This window comes from Crocodylus siamensis, chromosome 1, assembly GCF_052110815.1.
Source record: "Crocodylus siamensis isolate JL-2025a chromosome 1, ASM5211081v1, whole genome shotgun sequence".
Lineage (NCBI taxonomy): Eukaryota > Metazoa > Chordata > Crocodylia > Crocodylidae > Crocodylus > Crocodylus siamensis.
Genome location: NC_143395.1, coordinates 139957756 through 139976606, shown reverse-complemented (window position 1 = coordinate 139976606; position 18851 = coordinate 139957756). Strand labels below are relative to the sequence as shown.

The 18851-nt window shown below is 44.4% G+C and overlaps 1 protein-coding gene across 1 annotated transcript in view; it reads right to left on the bottom strand.

Annotated features, from left to right (window-relative positions):
- Positions 1-16170, bottom strand: part of KCNK1 (potassium two pore domain channel subfamily K member 1) — a 50162-nt gene extending 33992 nt beyond the window's left edge. The window contains exon 1 of the mRNA XM_090044264.1: positions 15123-16170. Within this exon, the coding sequence (XP_089900390.1) occupies positions 15123-15477 (355 nt within the window). The 5' untranslated portion in view covers positions 15478-16170. The remainder of the gene's footprint in view (positions 1-15122) is intronic.
- Between the last annotated feature and the right edge of the window lie 2681 nt (positions 16171-18851).

Sequence of the window (18851 nt, the reverse complement as noted above, 5' to 3'; positions counted from 1 at the left end):
ACAGAAAAACCACTATCTGCTCAGTAACTACCAACCCCTTCCTTCTAAATGGTTCTGGGTACTTCAGTTAAATAGACTTTTTGGTCCTTTTGCATATGTACAGAGATGTAAACATTAAGCTCAAATGACTTCCACCAAGGCATTTTAGAAAATGAAGGGGTGACGGGGGGGGGGGATTCTATTGCTATAAGAACTAATATTTTAACCTGGGGCCATCCAATTTCAGTGTAGCTGGGGGCTCATACTGCTCCAGCATGTGACCCCCTAAGCTGCACACTGTGTGGGCCACACACAGAGGGGCAGGATACCCGACAGACAAGCTATGCAACTGAAAATACTGGTTATCAAATTCAGCACAATGGAATTTCATCGTTAAAAAAAAAAGGAATCGGTTTAGGCCCTGGAACTGCACTTAGATATCTAAGTATAAGATCAGACCTTATTTTGCAAATTGCAGATGTATGGAAAAAAAGCCCAACAAAAACCAATAGTAAAGCAAGGATCTCTGCTAATGTGGATATATTCTTTGCTTATCAATGAGTAAAATTGTTGTGTACAGATTTCAACATCCTATAGTGTTAAAAGGTGATGTACAACTAGGGGTTGGAAGACAAGTTGTCTCTGTATGTTGAAATGGACATGCAAATACAACTAAATCAAGTAAAATAAAATTATGTTATGAAACAGAAGTAGGAGCATTGTGATGGCATGTAGTATTTGTTCTAGCTGTTTAACATCATTTAGCTCCTCTTTAAGAGTGTGATTGGCTAAAGACCTACAACAGTTTGATCAGATTAAACAGTAAAACATTTATAATCCTCTGATTCTTGTGGTAAATTTCTCATTGCAGGTTAAGTTAGAATACCAATTTTAAGCTATTTTCAACATGTCATATTTGTAAGTTAAGAAGCTAGAATCTTTTTTCCTCTGGCAAGGTATTTAAAACCTAATTGCTTATTAGTCAATCATACAGACTAGAGCATCTAAATAACTTAGTGGCTGTTTTGTGGTGTGCTTTAGGGCTGTTGAGGGCAGCTGACTGCAGCTCTGCTCCTGCTCCTTGTAACCGTAACAGCTGTAACAGAGGGGACAGGACAAGAAATAATTCTTAAAAATGTAATTAGTAATAAGTTTGTCACTATCAGGTTCAGTATTAAATTACCTAGAGAGACTGTGGATTCTCCATCCCTGGAAGTCTTAACAAGCTGGTTAGACAAACATTTGGAAGAGCTGGTTTTGACAGGGATGACCCCGCCTTGAGCCATGCATGGGTTGAGCTAGATGACCTTCTTAAGTCGCTTTCAGTCCTGTTTTTCTATGGTTCATTTGTTTCTTTCCCTTGCTACATAACATCTTCAGCAAATAACCTGGCTGTTAGCTTGGTTTTAGAATATGTGTGGGTCATGTTTAAACCCATAATAGCAAAGAGAGAGCAAAAGCAGGCATATACCTGTGACTGAATTCCCAGGGGTTGGCAAACTATGCTGTCATATCATTAGCTATAGGTCAAATTACATTTTTTTTCCCCACCAACAGTATAAAAAGAATTCTGAGACATTTTCATTACACTTCTATAAATCAAAGCCTCAAAATGTAGGCCTTCAATGTTGCCACAAATAATTAAATTGAATCACAGTCGTAATTTGTTGTCATCTTAATGATCTGCAGTCATATCAACTATAATTGAAAGCATTAATTTGGCTTCCGTCCCTAGGGTATGTAAGCACTTATAAGGTTTAAGCAGACTCCTTCAAGATTTCAGTGACAGAGACCAAATGGCATTCTTCCCTTGCCAACAGCTTAATAAGTCAATGTGGAAACAAGGTTTTAATTAGTCTGAAAAGGTTAGGCCAAGAGATACCTCTTGTCATTCTTTTTAGAAGAGATCGAATTCATATCTAGTTGTGTGGTAATTCAGGTAGAAAATTTCAGAGGCAGGACCCCATTGAGAAAACTCTACCAGTGGCACCCAGAGAAATATTACTTGAGCATTCAGTTTGACTTCTGACTTTTATGAAAGGCTAGAGAGGATGAGAGAGTCTTGGTCTAGTCTATGCTCTTTAGTCACCCAGCACTTTCAAAGTCACCTGTCAGTCAACTGACAACAGTGCATAAATCTCTGTCCCACTAAAAACATATACAACGTATCTTTATAATTTCTCATTTTTCAACTAGAACTACACACTACAGCTTAGGTGAGAGTCTGTGCTATACTTAGAGATATAGCACTGTCAGAGGTGCTAATCTTTGCATGCTACAGCCTCTGATAAAGTTCAGACAGTTTTGGGAGACATGTAATTTATAGCAGTTTCTGTGGCTGCAGTGCTGCCTGGCATATCTTTGGTATATTTTATCCTACAAGCTTTTATACATCCTTTATAAAGTGATTTTGGAAATGCACAATCCAAAATTAAATGATCTTTTGCTCCTGGATTTACCTATGAAGCATGAGCTCTGACACATAACCCTCATCAGGACTGGGCAATGACACCCAAACCATTACTCATTCAGTGCCCATCATACCAATGTGATGCAGGTGATGTCAGAATAATGATAGATTACAAGAAACCCAGTGGAATTTGCAATGAGCACACTTCCTCCATAGGTCCCACAGACAGAGACTAAGGGTTAAGTACAGACATTCAAAAAGCGCAAAGTTTCTCTAAATTGCGTAGATTGAACTGGGAGTGAACAGACGCATGTGCACTCTTGGGTGGAGGGAGCGGCATGGCAGATGCCTGCACTGGTCAGGCCAGAAGGCCAGGGATGCTCTTGTACACCTCCCAGTGGGGCCTCTTTCTCCATCCCTGCCTGCCCCCACCAGCAGCCCTGTCATTACCAGTGGGACATCCACCGGCTGTGTTTGCTCTGGTTGGGGGAGGCCAGAGACAAGCCACCGGCTCCGCTTCCCACTCCCCTGATGTTGCCTGGCTAGACTGACAACCTGGATGGCTCTCAGCCCTGCTCCTCCCTGCTCGTGACAGCAGAGCCAGGCTGGGTGGGGAAGCACAGGCTCCCCGCAGCCGTCATTGCTCAGGTTTGGGGGGATTGGGGCTCTGCTCCTGCCCACCTCCACCACCACCCAGCTTGGCTGACATGGGCAGGCAGCAGCCAAGGCTGAGAGCTGTGCCAGGACAGTCAGCTGAGCCACTCGGCACCAGGGAGGGACAGGGGGGAAAAGCCAGGGAGAAGCCCCCATCCTGCAGGCCTGGCCCCAGGCCCCAAGACCTAAGCAAGCACAGCAAGGGTGGGGAGGGGGGAAGCCTGCTCCCCCCACACTGCCAGGCTTGACTGCCACAGGCAGGCAGTAGTGGGGCTGAGAGCCACATGGGCCATCAGCTGAGCCGGGCAGTGCCAGGGGACAAGAGGGAGCAAAGACCCCTCCCACCCCCACAGCTGTCCTTGCTCAGGTCTGAGGGGCTGGAGTCAGGCCCACAGAATGGAGGCCTCCATTTCTCCCACTCTGCCATGCTGACCAGCTCAGATGACAGTCCTGGTACAGCTCTCAGCCCCAGCTCCTGCCTCCCTGTGTCAGCCAAGCCAGGCAGCGGCAGGGGGTAGGGCCCCAGGCCCAAGCAAGCACAGCTGGGGAGGAACCTGCACTCCCCTCCACCTTTCTACCTCCCCTGCCAGTCCCAGCTGACATGGGCAGGCAGGAGCAGGGCTGAGAGCCATGTGTGCTTTCAGTCAAGTCAGGCAGTGACAGAGGGTGGGGACCAGAGACCATACCCCCTGCCCCCAGACCTGAACAAGCACAGTTGCGGGGGCCTGCACAGTGGGGGCCTCTGCTCCTGCCCTCCCCTCCTGCACTACCACTGGCAGGTGCAGGTAGGACACAGGGCTGGGGAGCAAAGGTTCAGCAATGGGACAGTTTGGGGGTGGGGTTGGCACAGCTCCGCAGTGCAGACAGCACAGGCATGCAAAGGATCATGGGATGCTGGAGGACAGCCGCTTAACTTGATTTGGGAGGGATTCTGGGGCATAAGTTTGATAGGCCTGTTTAACCCAGACCACTTAAGTCTAATAGTACATCCATCCAAGTCTATCTTAAACTGGTTTCAGCCATTTTGAAATTAGTTTATGTGTACTGAATTTCTGTTGTGTTACAAGTTTTAATTGGTTTCCGATCACTTATACAGGTTTCTGTGTAATGTCTGTCCCTATCCCTGATAACTGGCTCAAGAGTCATACAAGGTGTCATTGACACGGGAGGAAACAGAACAGTTTTTAAACCTTTTTTAGACCTCAAAGAGGTCTAAAAGTAAGAAAAATACCTTTTAGAACTCAAAGATGCATTAAGTTGTATAATGTTTGGGCATATTTTTGGTGTAAGTAACATCTACTTTCACTTTGTAAAGTCAGGGGAGAGGAGGACATAAGAAACCCTTTGCTCCTTTAACATATTTAGTGGGGGCCATAATATGGCCAAAGGGTAGGTGAACAGAAAAGGAGAGATGCAGTTAATGCTGCTATGAGAGCCAACCCCTTACGCACTACCAAAGGACTGGGGCCTGGGGCAACACAGACCCATCTCTGCACATCAGCAGGCTGTTCTGGGAGGAGAACTGGTTTCTCCTGTTTGACAGGTAAAAAGTCTGTTTGCTCAAGACTTTCATGTGCTGTTTGAGCAGTGCATTGCTTACTCCTCCTTTCTTCCCTTGTTTCTAAAAGGCATAATCCAATGAGTGAATTAAGTGAAAAATTATTAGTGATTAAATTATTAGTGATTAGTGATTTTTCCCTAAAGGGAGGGGTGTTTAAGCTACGGGCACAGTATCTATTAAAAGTAAACTGTAACAGTGAGCATGCATCATTTAACAAACACAGAAAGTTCCGTTTTTTGGCTTAGAAACAAACAGGTGCCCCATCTTTCATTCAGATGGAAAAATCTACTGACAATTGGTCCCTGCCAAATAAAGAAAATTCACCTAACAGTACAAAGGCCACTTTAGTATTTTTTCACAGCGTAACTATTTGTAAAGTTTTGCTTCATATGGATTTTGTTGCTTAATTTTTTACCCAGAACAGTGTAATTGCCTTTATCTTTAAAAAGAATGAAAAGTTTAACATTTCAGTAAGATTCTTAATAAAATCTAGAACTAGACGTCTCTTAACATCCTTTCATTCAGCTCCAGCTACTACCATTTGGCTTTGGTACTCGATGACATTTCGTCCTGAACACCATATTCTCTAGTAATTACAAGCAAGGTTGAAAAAAAGACTTAAAAATAAATTAGTCTCCTAACTCCAAAATTGAAGCTCTGAAGACAATCTTCCTCCCCCAACTTTCTTCCTAAACACTCAGTGTTTGCCACTTCTGGCAATGAAAGCTTAGCTGGGGTGGGCTGCTATTCCTACTCTTCACAAATACCTCATTTCAGGGGTCAGTCTAATCACCAGGTTCCAGAGCAAGAATGAGTTTTTTCATCAGGTCAGATGTAAAAGGAGAATGCTGCAAGGGCCCTTAAAATCGTCTCAGCATATGTTAACCTAACTGTGTGTGCATGCATGTGCATATGTGTATGCAATTAATACAAATACAAAACCATGCCTTTACTCAAGGGAACCCCACACCAAAATCTGAAGGGCTGAACAGGAATTTCAGTTTCAGTTCATAGAGTTAGAATTTTATGAGATTCTACCCTGAAAGTTTACCTAATGTTTGGCTTAAAAGTCCAATTTAGCATGTCAGCATAATAGTAATAAGAAATCAAGCTTCAAGAAATCATAGGGAGCAACTGGGGCCTTCCCAATGAGAGGCAGATTTTTTTTGGAGATTACTTCTTTACTTCCATGAAGGAAGTAAACTCCTCAGCTCAAAATAAAGCTAAATACCAGGGTAATCATCCTATGTGCTCTATACAGGTTTCACACTATTCCTTCCATTACATAAAGCAATCAGTTAAAACATATTGGAAATAGAAAACAATGAAATACTTGACAACAGGGGTGTCCAACAGGGAGTCCCCAAAGGACTGGCATGCAGCCTGCAGGCTCCCAATCAGCTGCCATCTCCCCCCAACCTGCACCCCCACTGTTGCTCCTGCTATGGCAGCCAGGTTCTTCAGGCTCCCCCACATTCCCCCAGCTTCTACTTCCTGCCCCACTTTCTGGGGGTGGGGTGGGGTGGGACAGCACAGCAGAAGGGGGCAGGGGGCCTGTGCTGCAGACATAGCACTTAGGCTGGGATAGCCATACTGTGCACCTTGCATGCAACAAAGTTCGGAGCTGGGCTGCCTGTATTCGGGTAGGCAGTATGCGTGTCCAGGAGGGAGCAGGGAGCCAGACTGCCTGCATGAAAGAGACCGGGAACTGAGCTGCACATAGGACCAGGAGGGGAAGGGAAGCATGTTGGCTGGGCTGGCCATACTATGCACAGCGGGGACAGATCCTGAGCTACCTGTATGGAAGGTGTGAGCCATACGGCAGGCCCCAATCTTGCAGCAAATGGCCCTTGGCATTTGGGCAGCTCTGCTCCACAAAACTAATCTCAAGAAAACATGACTGGAATAAACGCAACGCTGAACAACACAGACCCAGACTGGCCTTCAGTTACATGGGGGCATACTATACTAAATTCAACAGGCCAGTCTCTTAAGGTTTATTGCTACACTCAATCAGTACAAAGGGAACATAAAATGACATAAAAAATAACCTGTGCCTCTCTCATTTTGGGTTAGTTCTGTACACGTGAGGCCAGAGGCAGGCACCCAAAGTCAGAAGTGGATGGGAGGACAGGTGCTAGTACCACGCCAGTGTTTATTTTTGCTGCAGCCGGTGCCTGCCCTCTAGTGCCTAATGCCACATTAATGGGCTGGATCCAGCCATAGGGTGTAAGTTGCCAACCCCTGACTTAGGCTATTAGATAAAAAAGGATGCCTCTTCCAGCCATTTTTAGAACCCAGCTCTTCTCTTTTATTTTACTTACAAGTGGCTCAGTCAAAATACTTTGTAAAGTGAGCAACACATTAGCTTTTCCTCTTTTATCCTCTCCAGCAAATTATACCATTTTTGTTACTAAGTAACAGGTAACTGTTAGTTAAATGTTAGGTCCAAACAATTGTACCAAATGTCTGGCACACTTCCTTGATGGGTAGTACATTTTTATGCAAAAAATGTATATACACAGAATACACTATACATATGGAATATTCAGGGGAGAAGATGGACTTCAGACAGCTAGTTGAGGCAAAGGTGACAAGTTGTACTGGTCTGAAAGATTACAAAATTTAGGCAGGTAGATGATACAATACACTTGAGAAGCTGGCATGCCTTAAAGTTAAAACCAACTTCAGATCATAGGCCGTGATTCATTTTGATGCATTTAAGCAATTAAAAGACATTGGTTCACCTATAAGTACATTCAAATCTCTCTCATAAGAAAAGTTTTACTGGGATATGTTGAAACGTAACACTTGGCACGCGCGCGCGCGCACACACACTATATATGTATATATAGTACATTTTGGCTTCAAATGCTGGGCAAACATTAGTTTATAATTTCAGGCTGCAGAACAGATGATAAGGAAATGATTATTTGGGGTTTTCATATGTAAAACCATTTGCTTTAGAAGGAAGCTTTCACATTTTGGTTCAAGAAGCAATCCCTTGTAAATTGTGGCATATTTTTACAGACATTTTGTTAGGAGCCAGGAAATATATTCAATCTTATTCCCTCACTCTCCTGTACTTTTCCATCTGTACAAGAGCCAAAATTAATACAAAATCCAGTAGACCAAATTACTGGTATATTTGTAGTCTGCTACTTTCCCACTTAAGAAATAGGTGAATATTTGCTGCTGTGACTTTTAATCTTTCCTCTTAATTTGGTCCTTCCAGATCCAGCATTTTGTTGATTTTCACAAAATTCTTTCCTGTTTGTCAAGGCCTTTGCAGTAATGACACGTCAAGGACAAAATATGACATTCTAGGTGTGAACTATCTAGCACTAGACTGTCACCTTATCCTTCTTGGATGCTATTTCTCTGCACATGGACTGCCTTTTCCAGCCCTGTACCACCCAGTAACCTTAGCTTAAAAAATAGTCACCCTCTACAGCTCTCCCCATTCCTCACAGAAACACAGCTCAGCTGCCTTCCCAGCACATTTCCCTATGGAATCCTGAGTGTGCACACAGGAACAGTATAGGGTGGAGCAGGCTGGAAAGAGCATGAAAAGGCCAAGCTCTGCAGCTTTCTATCATGAACCAGAAGAGTTTAAAATAGAAATGCGGTACAGACGTAGCATGTTGTTACCCAACAGAATCCTTCCATAACAGGATTCCCTTTTAAAAGAGTGGTTTTGTATGGACAGCTGTACTCAAGGGAAGTCTTCTTAGCTCAGGTCCTTTGGAACCACACTGCCAGAAACCAAGGCCAAGACTGTAAACTGGAGGTGCTACAGAGATAGACTTCCCTGGCCTTTGGTCTGCACAGATGTTGTGCGGGGGGGGTCCTACCACAGAGACAGGAGATTACCCTGTTAATGCCACTGCTGGAACCCCAGGAGGCCCCCACAATCCCAGGTAAGGCTGATGGGGCCCCAGCCTCTCCTAATCCACCCGGGGCAAGCCCATGCCAGAGCACGTGTGCATGGGTGTTCCCTGGGCACAAGTAGCAGTGATGTATATTGTGCCACTGTTGTTTGTCCCCAGGAAAATGCACATACCTTCACATCTGGAACCAGCCTATCAGATCTCAAAAAGGATGGATCCCTTGTATCACCTGTCTGTCAGATTCAGACAATACATTTTCCTTTAATACAAAACTCTCCACTCAAGCTATCATGAAATTCACCTCTGCTCTGTTACAGATGACTGATCACTGTTAGTATTTAGCTAGCTCCCTCTCCCATCCTTACCCCTAGTCTGTACCAAACTGAACTGTGAACACAACATATCACATTTCCCATGTTCCATTCCCTCCAAATGTGGCCCCTTTCCACACTATAGCACATTCAAGATAAATCCCAAAAGACATTCAGTGCCCAGAGAAATTGCAAATATCAACTCTGTCATATTCAGAAGTGGAACGGAGTTTACCCATCTCACCATTAGCTTCCTTGACACAGCCACAAGTCCTGCCTCCTCCCCACCACAAGTATACACATTCTTATTACGGAAGCACTAAACATGTCCTTTATCCCTGCCGTAAACCTCTAGCTTGCTATTCTGCAGAAGGACAACCCCATTTGATCCTTCATAAAGGGATGTATTCTCACAGCTCTCTAGCACTGAGAGACACGATCTCCCCACCACGCTCATTAGCCAAGTGGAAAATGAAACCTAGGCTCTTGTTTGCTAAAGGTGAAGAGTTACCCAGGTACTGAGCCATCTTTCAATTCCCAGGAAATGCTGCAAGACATTCCGATACATGCCAGAATACATATATCAAGGAAGGTCTTCACCATCACCAGCAGTTCCTCAACTGGTATTCCCCTACCAACCCTACCCATACTGGTTTCTTAAAAACAAGAAGTACCCACCCTGTTCTTCTATCCCTCACACCAAAACTTCTCTTTCCTTTACATTTCCCCCTGACAGCTTTCCTATTTCTACTATACAAGAAAGGTTTGGAGCATAACTGCATACACTGACAGCCAGGATGATATATTTGCAGGGATGGTGAGCCACACCCTGGACAAAAGCACTTTCTTTTCAAGTCAAAATAAGCACATCTTTAGAATTAATTTTTGATTTACATATGATGGACCCATAAACTGCCACCTCCACTCACAGCAGCAACCACTGCAAGCAGCACTACCAACTTGACCGGAATTGCTAACAACACCTAGCATCTATAATCAGATAAGCATGTCTGGGCATGGATCATGAAAGACGCTTTTGTTTCTAAGGATTACCATTATAATCTATTTCATTTTTATTTTTAATGGTTCATTTTGTTGATACCTTTATGAATAAATTCCTTCATTTTTGATTCTCTATCAGTTGAAATTTTACATTGAAACAATAACATTAAAAGAAAGAACCTAGTGCCAGTTCCTGCAATACTCCGCTGGAGCCTCACTCAGATCATTTCATTGCCCTTTATTTGCCTGTCCTTCAGGCAGCTTTTAGTCATGTGATGATGCACTTACCCAGCCAATTTGTGTTGTTTTTAAACAACAGTTTACCTCGCTTTGCTTATTCTGTATATTCCTTGCACTTAAACAGATTTGTTTCCTCAGTTCATCCTCATCTTCATCTACTCTTAATTTAGGCAAAAGGATATCTTTTTTTAATGCTAAATTAAAACACCTTCTTCCCAAAGTATTTTTTCTACTTAGCTTAAAGTTCTGTCTGTCTGGTCAGCTTTGAATCCAGAGGATCAGTACCCCATTGCTTAAATTAAGGGATGACCAAAGAATTCAACGTGCCTAACTAAATCAAACCCACCCTTATCACAAGAGTCACAGTCTTTGGTACCACTATTCTCTTTCTTGCACTTGCCTAAGCAAGGGATGGGGGAGAAGACATATCAGATGTTCAACAATCTTAACCGTTGACTGTCCCAAACTGCCACATTTCTTAACTCTCACTGAAGTGGATAACTGCCTCAAGTCCTAAAGAACAATAGGAGTTTGAAGACTTAATTCTTTACTATCATCCACATACACACCTGCATTTGCCATGTAAAGAAATCTGATATGGTAGGGTAGTTCATTCACTCTGTATAGGTGTAAATAATTACACAAGTTGCAAGGCAATGGTGGGGAGGAAAGGAAGGGAAGGGAGGGAAGGGAAATCAGGCCTAGAGGGTTGTCTACAATCAGATGCAATTTAGATAACTGCTGCACATTCTAGATTGGTTTGGTTGTGGACTATTGTACCCAGGAAACAACCCAAGATAAAATAATAAAAAACTGTGTATATTTTTTTAAACATAAACATTACAATGTTTTTATTTTCCCCTCACTTCAAGAATCCACTTTCCATATTTAGTTATTTGCAGGGAAGGAAGATTTGAGTAACAACAGATTGCCTAAAAATATTTTTGCAGCACTTAACAAGATCTGTTGGATGATAATTTTTATTGAGCCAACTTTGTAGTTAGGAAAGCTGTCAGTCAAGGTTTTGAGCACAAAATATCCTTGTTGCACATACAACATCTCTGCTGTTGCCAAGAGCAAACCAAAGATGAATTCCAATATTCTGATTAAAAAAAAAAAGTCATGGGTCCAAGAAGTCTTTGGACTTGGCCCATAGGAAGAGAGATAACCCTCTCATCTTACAGTACATCAAGGTAATTTTATGGATGACTATGGATCTCTATTCCTTTTGAATGTAGGTGACAGGAAGTTCTGAAAGGCCATTAAAATGGGTTTTTTTCAAAAATGGGTTTTAAATCCCTGGCTACTCCTCTACAAAAAAAGAGATTAGTGTACCTAAATGACAACTGAATCTAAATAATAGTACTCTGTGAATATGGACCATAGGACATTTTTGAAGAGTTGCCAACTCAGTACAAACCTAGTGGTTTATTTATATTGAGAGGCATTGAATCTTCTGAAGGTTGACTCATGCCTGATGCATAACCTGCCAAGTTTATTAAGCACCATATTCTGTTGTTTATAAATTAATATTTTATTAACAAGAGAAACTACATATTTATTAAGACTGTATAAGAAATTATATAAAAATATACCACTCTCATAAGGTACCTTAATACAGTATGTATTGCTGTATGCCCCTTAATACATATAGTAAAATGTTAATTTTAAACTTTAAAATAGCCTTTAAATATTAAAGTAACTTCTATAATCTCCAGAAAGTAAATACATTTAGTTCTACTATTTATGAACAAAGATAACATATAGCACCAGCATTAGGTCAACACAATTAAGTACTTAAATTTTATTATGCTTCAGAGCAGGTCAACCCCCCTCCACAGTTTCTGAAAAAAACACGAGGGTTAAATGTTTATTATATATTCAAAATATGTTTAGCTTCCTAGAATATACCAATTTTGCTGCTAATCTTATGACTAAACCTTTAAAAAAAAAACCCCAACCCTTTTTTCCTACAAAACATTTAACTTCCATGTCACAAGCATTCTACCTTCATTTCTCATTACCTCTACTATGGTTTTCATAGCCAAATTAAAAACAAAAAAAAATGATCATCAACCCTTACACTGAATACATCATATGTTGTACTATAAAGGCATCCCTATTAAATAACAACTTAGTTTACATATTTAACATCCAATATTTGTTTCTTGAAAAACAGGCAAAATATGTCTGTCTGCCAGAAAGTAACAAAGTAAGACTAAGCAGAACACTGTGATATATGTGTCATCAGCAGCAGCAGCAGCCAAAGGAAAACAGAAATGCTTACTAAAAAAAGAATTTGTTTCTTTTATAACCTTAACACATCGCTGCCAAGACTTGCTCATTCAAATGGCAAATGACTCAATCTGGATTAATTTTAGGGCAGTTTTAAAAGCATCTCACATTTATTGAAGGCATCTTTCTTATGGTTCCAATGAGTCACTTTTTAAACGGTCACTGAATTTTCAGTCCGACTCCCCTGCCACATAGAGCTGTACTTACTCGTAAAAGGACACCGTCAATTTAAATTGTTTTAAAGTTGTTTTTAAGCACATCATTCAGTTATCACAAATTGGACTCAAATATCACATCTCTAGGAACCTAAAACTGACAATAACTATATACAACAAGTGACATTTAGGTTTTTAATTTATTTCAGTTTGGATAATGGAAATGCAACAAACCAAGACCACAAATCCAGATCTGTAAAAGTCATTCAGAGGCCTAAAGATGCAGAGATGCTCTTAAGATTTTCAGTAAGCATACTGGTGCCTTATTTCCATTGAAATCCTGACACAGGGGACATTTCTAGGATACCTCCATGTTATGGCTTTCCCTACCCAGCAGAATCATCCCTTGAAGCCATGGGTCAATGGACAGAATTAAAACACTTTGGCAGTACATTACCACATATTGGCAAAGAATTATAAAGCGACACTTGCCACATTCACTTTTTGCCTGGTATTGCTCAGTTCAGAGACTGTGGGATATGAGTTTAAGCTGACCGTATCGCTCTAGATTAGAACATACTGTTGAACCATCGGCCCAGAAGCAGACAGATGGCTCAAAACTTTCAAAAAAACTGTATGCAGCTTGGGGGAAGCAACTATGTCTACTTCTACTTATATATTTGAATCATACCAACACTGTTTGGCACTCAGTGAATAACTGTAAATATAGAAAAGATTGCTCAGATAGAAAGTATGCATACTGAATTAGTTATGGGTGTACTCTTTTTCCAGAGACACGTAACAAAGAATTAGTTTTTCCACTCTGAAAAGAAACCAAACACTCACTTGCTCTCCTTAGGTTACTTTACAAATAAAGTAAGGGTGATGGAACCTAAGCCCCGCTTCCCTCCTGCATAATTTCCCTAGGCGCAACGGAGTGGTGAATCAGACCCCTGAAGTTTCTAGTCTTCTTCCAGTTACCCATTAAATCATAGATTCAAAACACTGAACTAAAGAGCACGGAACAGCTTCCCTGAGTCAACTTCCCTTCTCATTTACACTAGACCAGCCCTGCCCAAGTCAAATCCATCAACCTGAAAGTCACCAGGTCAAATTCCTCTTCCAGATAAGCTTGTGGAACTACTGTGGCTTATATGTACAAAATTAGAAACTGAATTGAAACCAAGTGTTACACTGCTACAAATCCAGGGAGAATTCAAGAATCTTGATTCATGCAGAGCAATCAGCACCTGAGAAGTGAACTTGGGTTCATGAAAACTTGTACTTCACACTGGGGTGGCAATGTATTTGGGCAGAGTGCCAAAAATACCAGCAACCTCAACTCGTAAGATGTTGGTGGGACAGAGGCTGACTGTAGGGGAGCTGTGAGGGGCCCAGTCCATGTTGGGGCAGCACAGCCCTGGCCCCATCCCTGCCGTTCACCCAGAGGCCTGCATGCCAAGCAAAATGCCTTCACATGCCATGCTTTGGCACCTGTACCGGGGGTTACCTACTCCTGCTCTATACTATCTCTAATTTCACTAATCTGTAAAGGGGCAGATCCACCTTGCCTTCTATCTTAATTTGTATGACAGTTCTCCTCAGCCTTTGCTGATGTGCCCACACACCTAGCCTCACTATTTGGCACTGCCAAAGTGGGTAGGCCCTGACCCAACCCCCCCAACCCAGGTGGGACCTACTAAAGAGGCTTGTAACAACCTAGGTCCAAAGATATAGGAAAGAGATGCTCAGTGAACATCACCAACCAGGCCCCACGCAGCCCAGCCACATACCAGGAAACACTAGGAAAACGGCCCCTCTTCCCATGGCATGGAAGCAACAATTTGTACACGTGTGAATTGTATATAACCTCTCTACCCAGAGAGGCTGCACAATCTCTATCCTTGGAGGTTTTTAAGCCCTGGGCTGGCATAGGCTTGGCCAGGATGATCTAGAGCAGTGTTTCTCAACCCATGGGTCGAGCCCCAATAGCAGGTAGCAAGAACGTATGAAAGGGTCGCAGACAGACTTAAAAAAAATGAAGCAACAAACTTTTAAAATGGATTCTCCTTGAAAGGAGAAAAATGTGGGAAACCAGGGCTTTTCCCTTGCAGGCTGGCAGAGCTCCAGGCTGCGAGGGGCTGCTTGGGGGCCCCTTGCCAGTGGGTCAGGCCCAAGAGGCACTGGGATGGGACTGGCCATCGACGTTTACAACTGGGTCCTGGCACATGAAACCTTGCGAACCACTGCTCTAGATGGGGAGGCTGCACTTGGAGAAGGGGGCTGGCCTAGCTCAGCGTTTCTCAGCCTGTGGCCTGCGACCCATACAGTGGGTCACAAGAGTACACCAACTTTAAAACACAGACTCTCCTCAAAAGGAGAAAAACGTGGGAAACTGGGGCTTTCCCCCTGCCCCACACACAGCGGGTCAGGAGGAGGGGCACTGGGTCTGGACGGGCCACTGACGTTTACAAATGGGCCCTGGTACAAAAAAGGGTCGAGACCCGCTGGGCTAGAAGGGGAGGACGCAGCCTACACGAGGGCCTGGCAGCCCTCACGTGCTAGGATCCCGGCTTCAGACCCGCAGCGCCCGCCCGGCTCGGGGCTCGCGGGGGCCGCGCTTACCCGTGGTGGAGAGCACGGTGCTGGCGAAGAAGAGCGAGGAGGTGAAGTCCCAGTTCCAGCTGCCCGAGGCGTTGCTGAGCACGGACACGCCGTAGTTGCTGGCCTCCAGCACCCGCGCCAGGAAGCGCTCCAGCTGCGGCTCGCCCAGGCAGGCGTGCTCGTCCAGGAAGCGCCGCTTGAGCTTGGCCAGCTCCTGGCGCAGCAGGTCCTCGGACGGCAGCTCCACGGAGGAGAAGACCACGGCGCCGAAGACCAGGTAGAGCGCGTAGCCCAACACCAGCAAGCCGAAGCACCAGGCCGAGCGGTGCTGCTCCACCAGCCGCACGCACGAACTGCCGACCAGCGACTGCAGCATCTTCCCCGCGCGCGCCGCCGCCGCCGCCGCCCCGGCTTCCTGGCCTTGGCTTTGAACGCGAGATGATGTGGCGGCCACGTGACGCCCCGCTCAGGTATCCGGGCCGGGGCCCGCCCCCGCCCCCGCCCCGCCTTCTGCCGCCGGGCTGCTCCTCTGCCGGGGTCGGCCTGAGGGCTTCCTCTGTGCCTGGCGGCGTGCAGCGCTCCCCTCTGCCTGGAGACCTTCCCCAGCCTGCAGATGGACAGACTCCCTCTGCCGGACAGAGCCCTGGCTGGGCATGGGCCTGCCTGGAGCAGGGGGTTGGACTAGGTGACCTCCTGAGAGCCCTTCCAGCCCTCATTTTCTGTGGTTGGATGAAGATTTTCCTTCTGCCTGAAGATGTACAGCCTTTCCCCCTGCCCAACAAGGCCTTGGCTGGGATGATACAGATGGGAACAGTCCTGCTTTGAGCAGGCAGATGGACTAGGTGACTTTCTGAGATCTCTTCTAACCCTTATTTTCTATCATTCTATAAAGACTTTCCCTCTGCCCGGAGATTTTCACTCTGTCTGCAGATGTACCAACTTTCCCACTGCCTGGAGATTTTCCCCTGCCTGAAAATGTACCAGGTTTTCCTCTGCCTGGAGATCTTCCCCCTGCCTAAACATGTATCAACTTTCCCTCTGTCTGAAGAAGGGTCCGGGCACCCAAAAGCTTGCAAATCATAATTTTTCCAATTCTTTAGTTGGTCTAATAAAAGAGATCACATTTCCCCAAAAAACCTCTTGAAATAGGGATGTGAGCAGACAAGGTTCTCAGGGGAAATAAATGTGTTCTCTTTTATTAGACAAACGAGGTAGTTAGAGAAGTTGTTCTTTGCAAACCTTCGGTGCAAACACCGTCCTCTTCTTTTTTGAGAAATTTCCATGTCAAACAGCAAAATTCAGTATCTTCTGTGTTGCGGGGGTATTGGTTGTAGTCCCATTGGTCTAACGACATTCTGTACCCTAAAGCTTGCAAAAAGCAATCTTCCCAACTATTTAGTTGGTCTAATAAATATCACATCTACCCAACAAATCTTGTCTGCCCTATTGGCAGGGGTTCTCTGGGTAGATGTGATATCTTTTATTAGAACAATTAAATAGTTTGAAAAGTTGTTCTTTGAAACTTTTGGGTGCAAACACCCTCCTCTTCTTTTCCATATTGTGAAGTTTCCATTTCAAACTGCAAAATTCAGTATCTTCTGTGTTTCTGGGTTGTAGCCATGTTGGTCTAATGACATTTTGTACTGAAAGTTTGCAAAGTACAATTTTTACAACTATTTAGTTGGTCTAATAGAAGATATTATATTTACGCAAAGAACTTTGTTTGCCTATGTCCTTAGACTAACACAGCTACAACCAACACTCCCAAAAGGACTGTAAAACTTCGGTACAGGCAAGAGAAATATGGACCAATGACAAAGAGAAGAGGAATTATAATGGAATATAAAATAAAAAGAAAACAATGGCATGCTATAGGGCCTCTTTTATTTATGCAGCCACATAAGAAGGTATACAATGACATTTTAAAAGGCAACAACTCTGGGCTCTGTAACCTAGAGAAGAAATTCCTAGCAAAGACCAAGGGCTAGAAATTAAAGTGAGATGAAATCATATCTGAGACAAAAGCACAAATTTTTAACAGGGTGATTAAACATTGACATAAGCAACCTAGGGCAGTGGTTGATTCTTCATGTCTAATTTTCGTATCAAAACCGGCAGATATGCTGAAGTCAGACGCATGCATTGTGCTCAATGCAGGGGTAAATAAATGAGATTCTATGGTTTATGTTATATAAGAAGTCAGAGGGGAGGGGAGGGCAGGGGATCAACACATTCAAACCCAAGCCCAAGGGCAGTACACTAGTCCTTGGGGGCTTGATGGCCTCCGAGACAGGTCCCAGTGGTGCTGGCAGGGCACATGACTCGTCAGGCCGCTGCTCCAGGGCCAGGATCTTGCAGCGCTGACAATGTCATCTGGAGCCAGGGCAGAGCTGCGATCTGCTGCCAGCATGACCTGCGTAGGGGTGTAGGAATCACGACTTTGCCCCGGCTCCAGACCACACTGTCACTACTGCAAGATCCCAGCCCTGGCCCCAGAGCAACTCCCCACCCAGCTGTGTACTCTGCCAGTGCTTTTGAGGCTGGTCTCCATGGAAAGCCTGGCCTCACGCTGTCATGGCACTGCCACTGCTGAGGTCTCTGTGGAAACTGGCCACAGTGACATGGGCAGTGGCTGCTGCAAAATGGAGTCAGAGCTGACATTTTCCACACCCCTGCAATAGCACCTAATAGTTATATGTCCAGTGTTGGCCCCTTCACTACAAAAAGTATGTGGACAAGCTGGAGAAAGTTCAGCAGAGGGTAGCAAAAATGGTTCGGAAGCTGAGGCACAGGATTTCTGAGGAGAGGCTGAGAAAACTGGGTTTATTTAGTCAGCAGAAGAGAAGACCGGGGGGGGGTGTTGATAGCAGCGTTTTACTACCTGAAGGTGGGGGGTCCAAAGCGGATGGAGCTGGACTGTTCTCAGTGGTGGCAGATGACAGAACAAGGAGCAATGGTCTCAAGTTGCAGCAAGGGAGGTTTAGGTTGGATATTAGGAAAAACTTTCTCACGTGGAGGGTGGTGAAGCCAGGTTACCCAGAGACATTGTGGTATCTCCGTCCTTGGATAGTTTTTAAGGCCTGGCTCAACAAAGCCCTGGCTGGGATGATCTAGCTGGGGCTAGTCCTGTTTTGGACAGGGGGTTGGACTAGACTACCTCCTGAGGTCCCTTCCAACCTTCATTTTCTCTGATTCTACAGCATGCGTTCATCAGCGAGTGATGGTGGATGTTGCAGCTATTTTACTGACTGGTGGTGCATTTTCTCTTATGGCTGTAAAGATCAATGTTAGGCTTGCAAGTCCCACCACAGTGGTCACAGGTTTATATGGCATTAGGGGCAGCCATACTAACAGGCTGTTTCCTTCAGTCACATTTCTGTTGTCATGTAAGTGATCATTTCTCATTGTGATATTGGACTCCACAATTGAAAAAGGAGCGCCACTTTGTCCTGTCTCCTGCTAAGGCCTCCCAAAGGTTTGGGTCAGTTCCAAAAGCCTTCATATCCTGCCTGCAGACATCTTTGAAGTGCAATTTTGGGTGCCTAAAAATGGGGGGATGGAGGGGTAACTGTTGCTTTGTGGGTATCCAGCCCATGTTAACCTTGTATGTCAAATAAACCTGGCTGTGTGTGCCACTGGGCGTGACTTCACTGCTGCAGGAAAGAGCTTATGTGGCACTGAGAGGAGAGGGCCCTTCTTTGCCTGGAGGGCATCCTCAGCACTAGGCTAGAGGCAGGCTCTCCCCTTGCT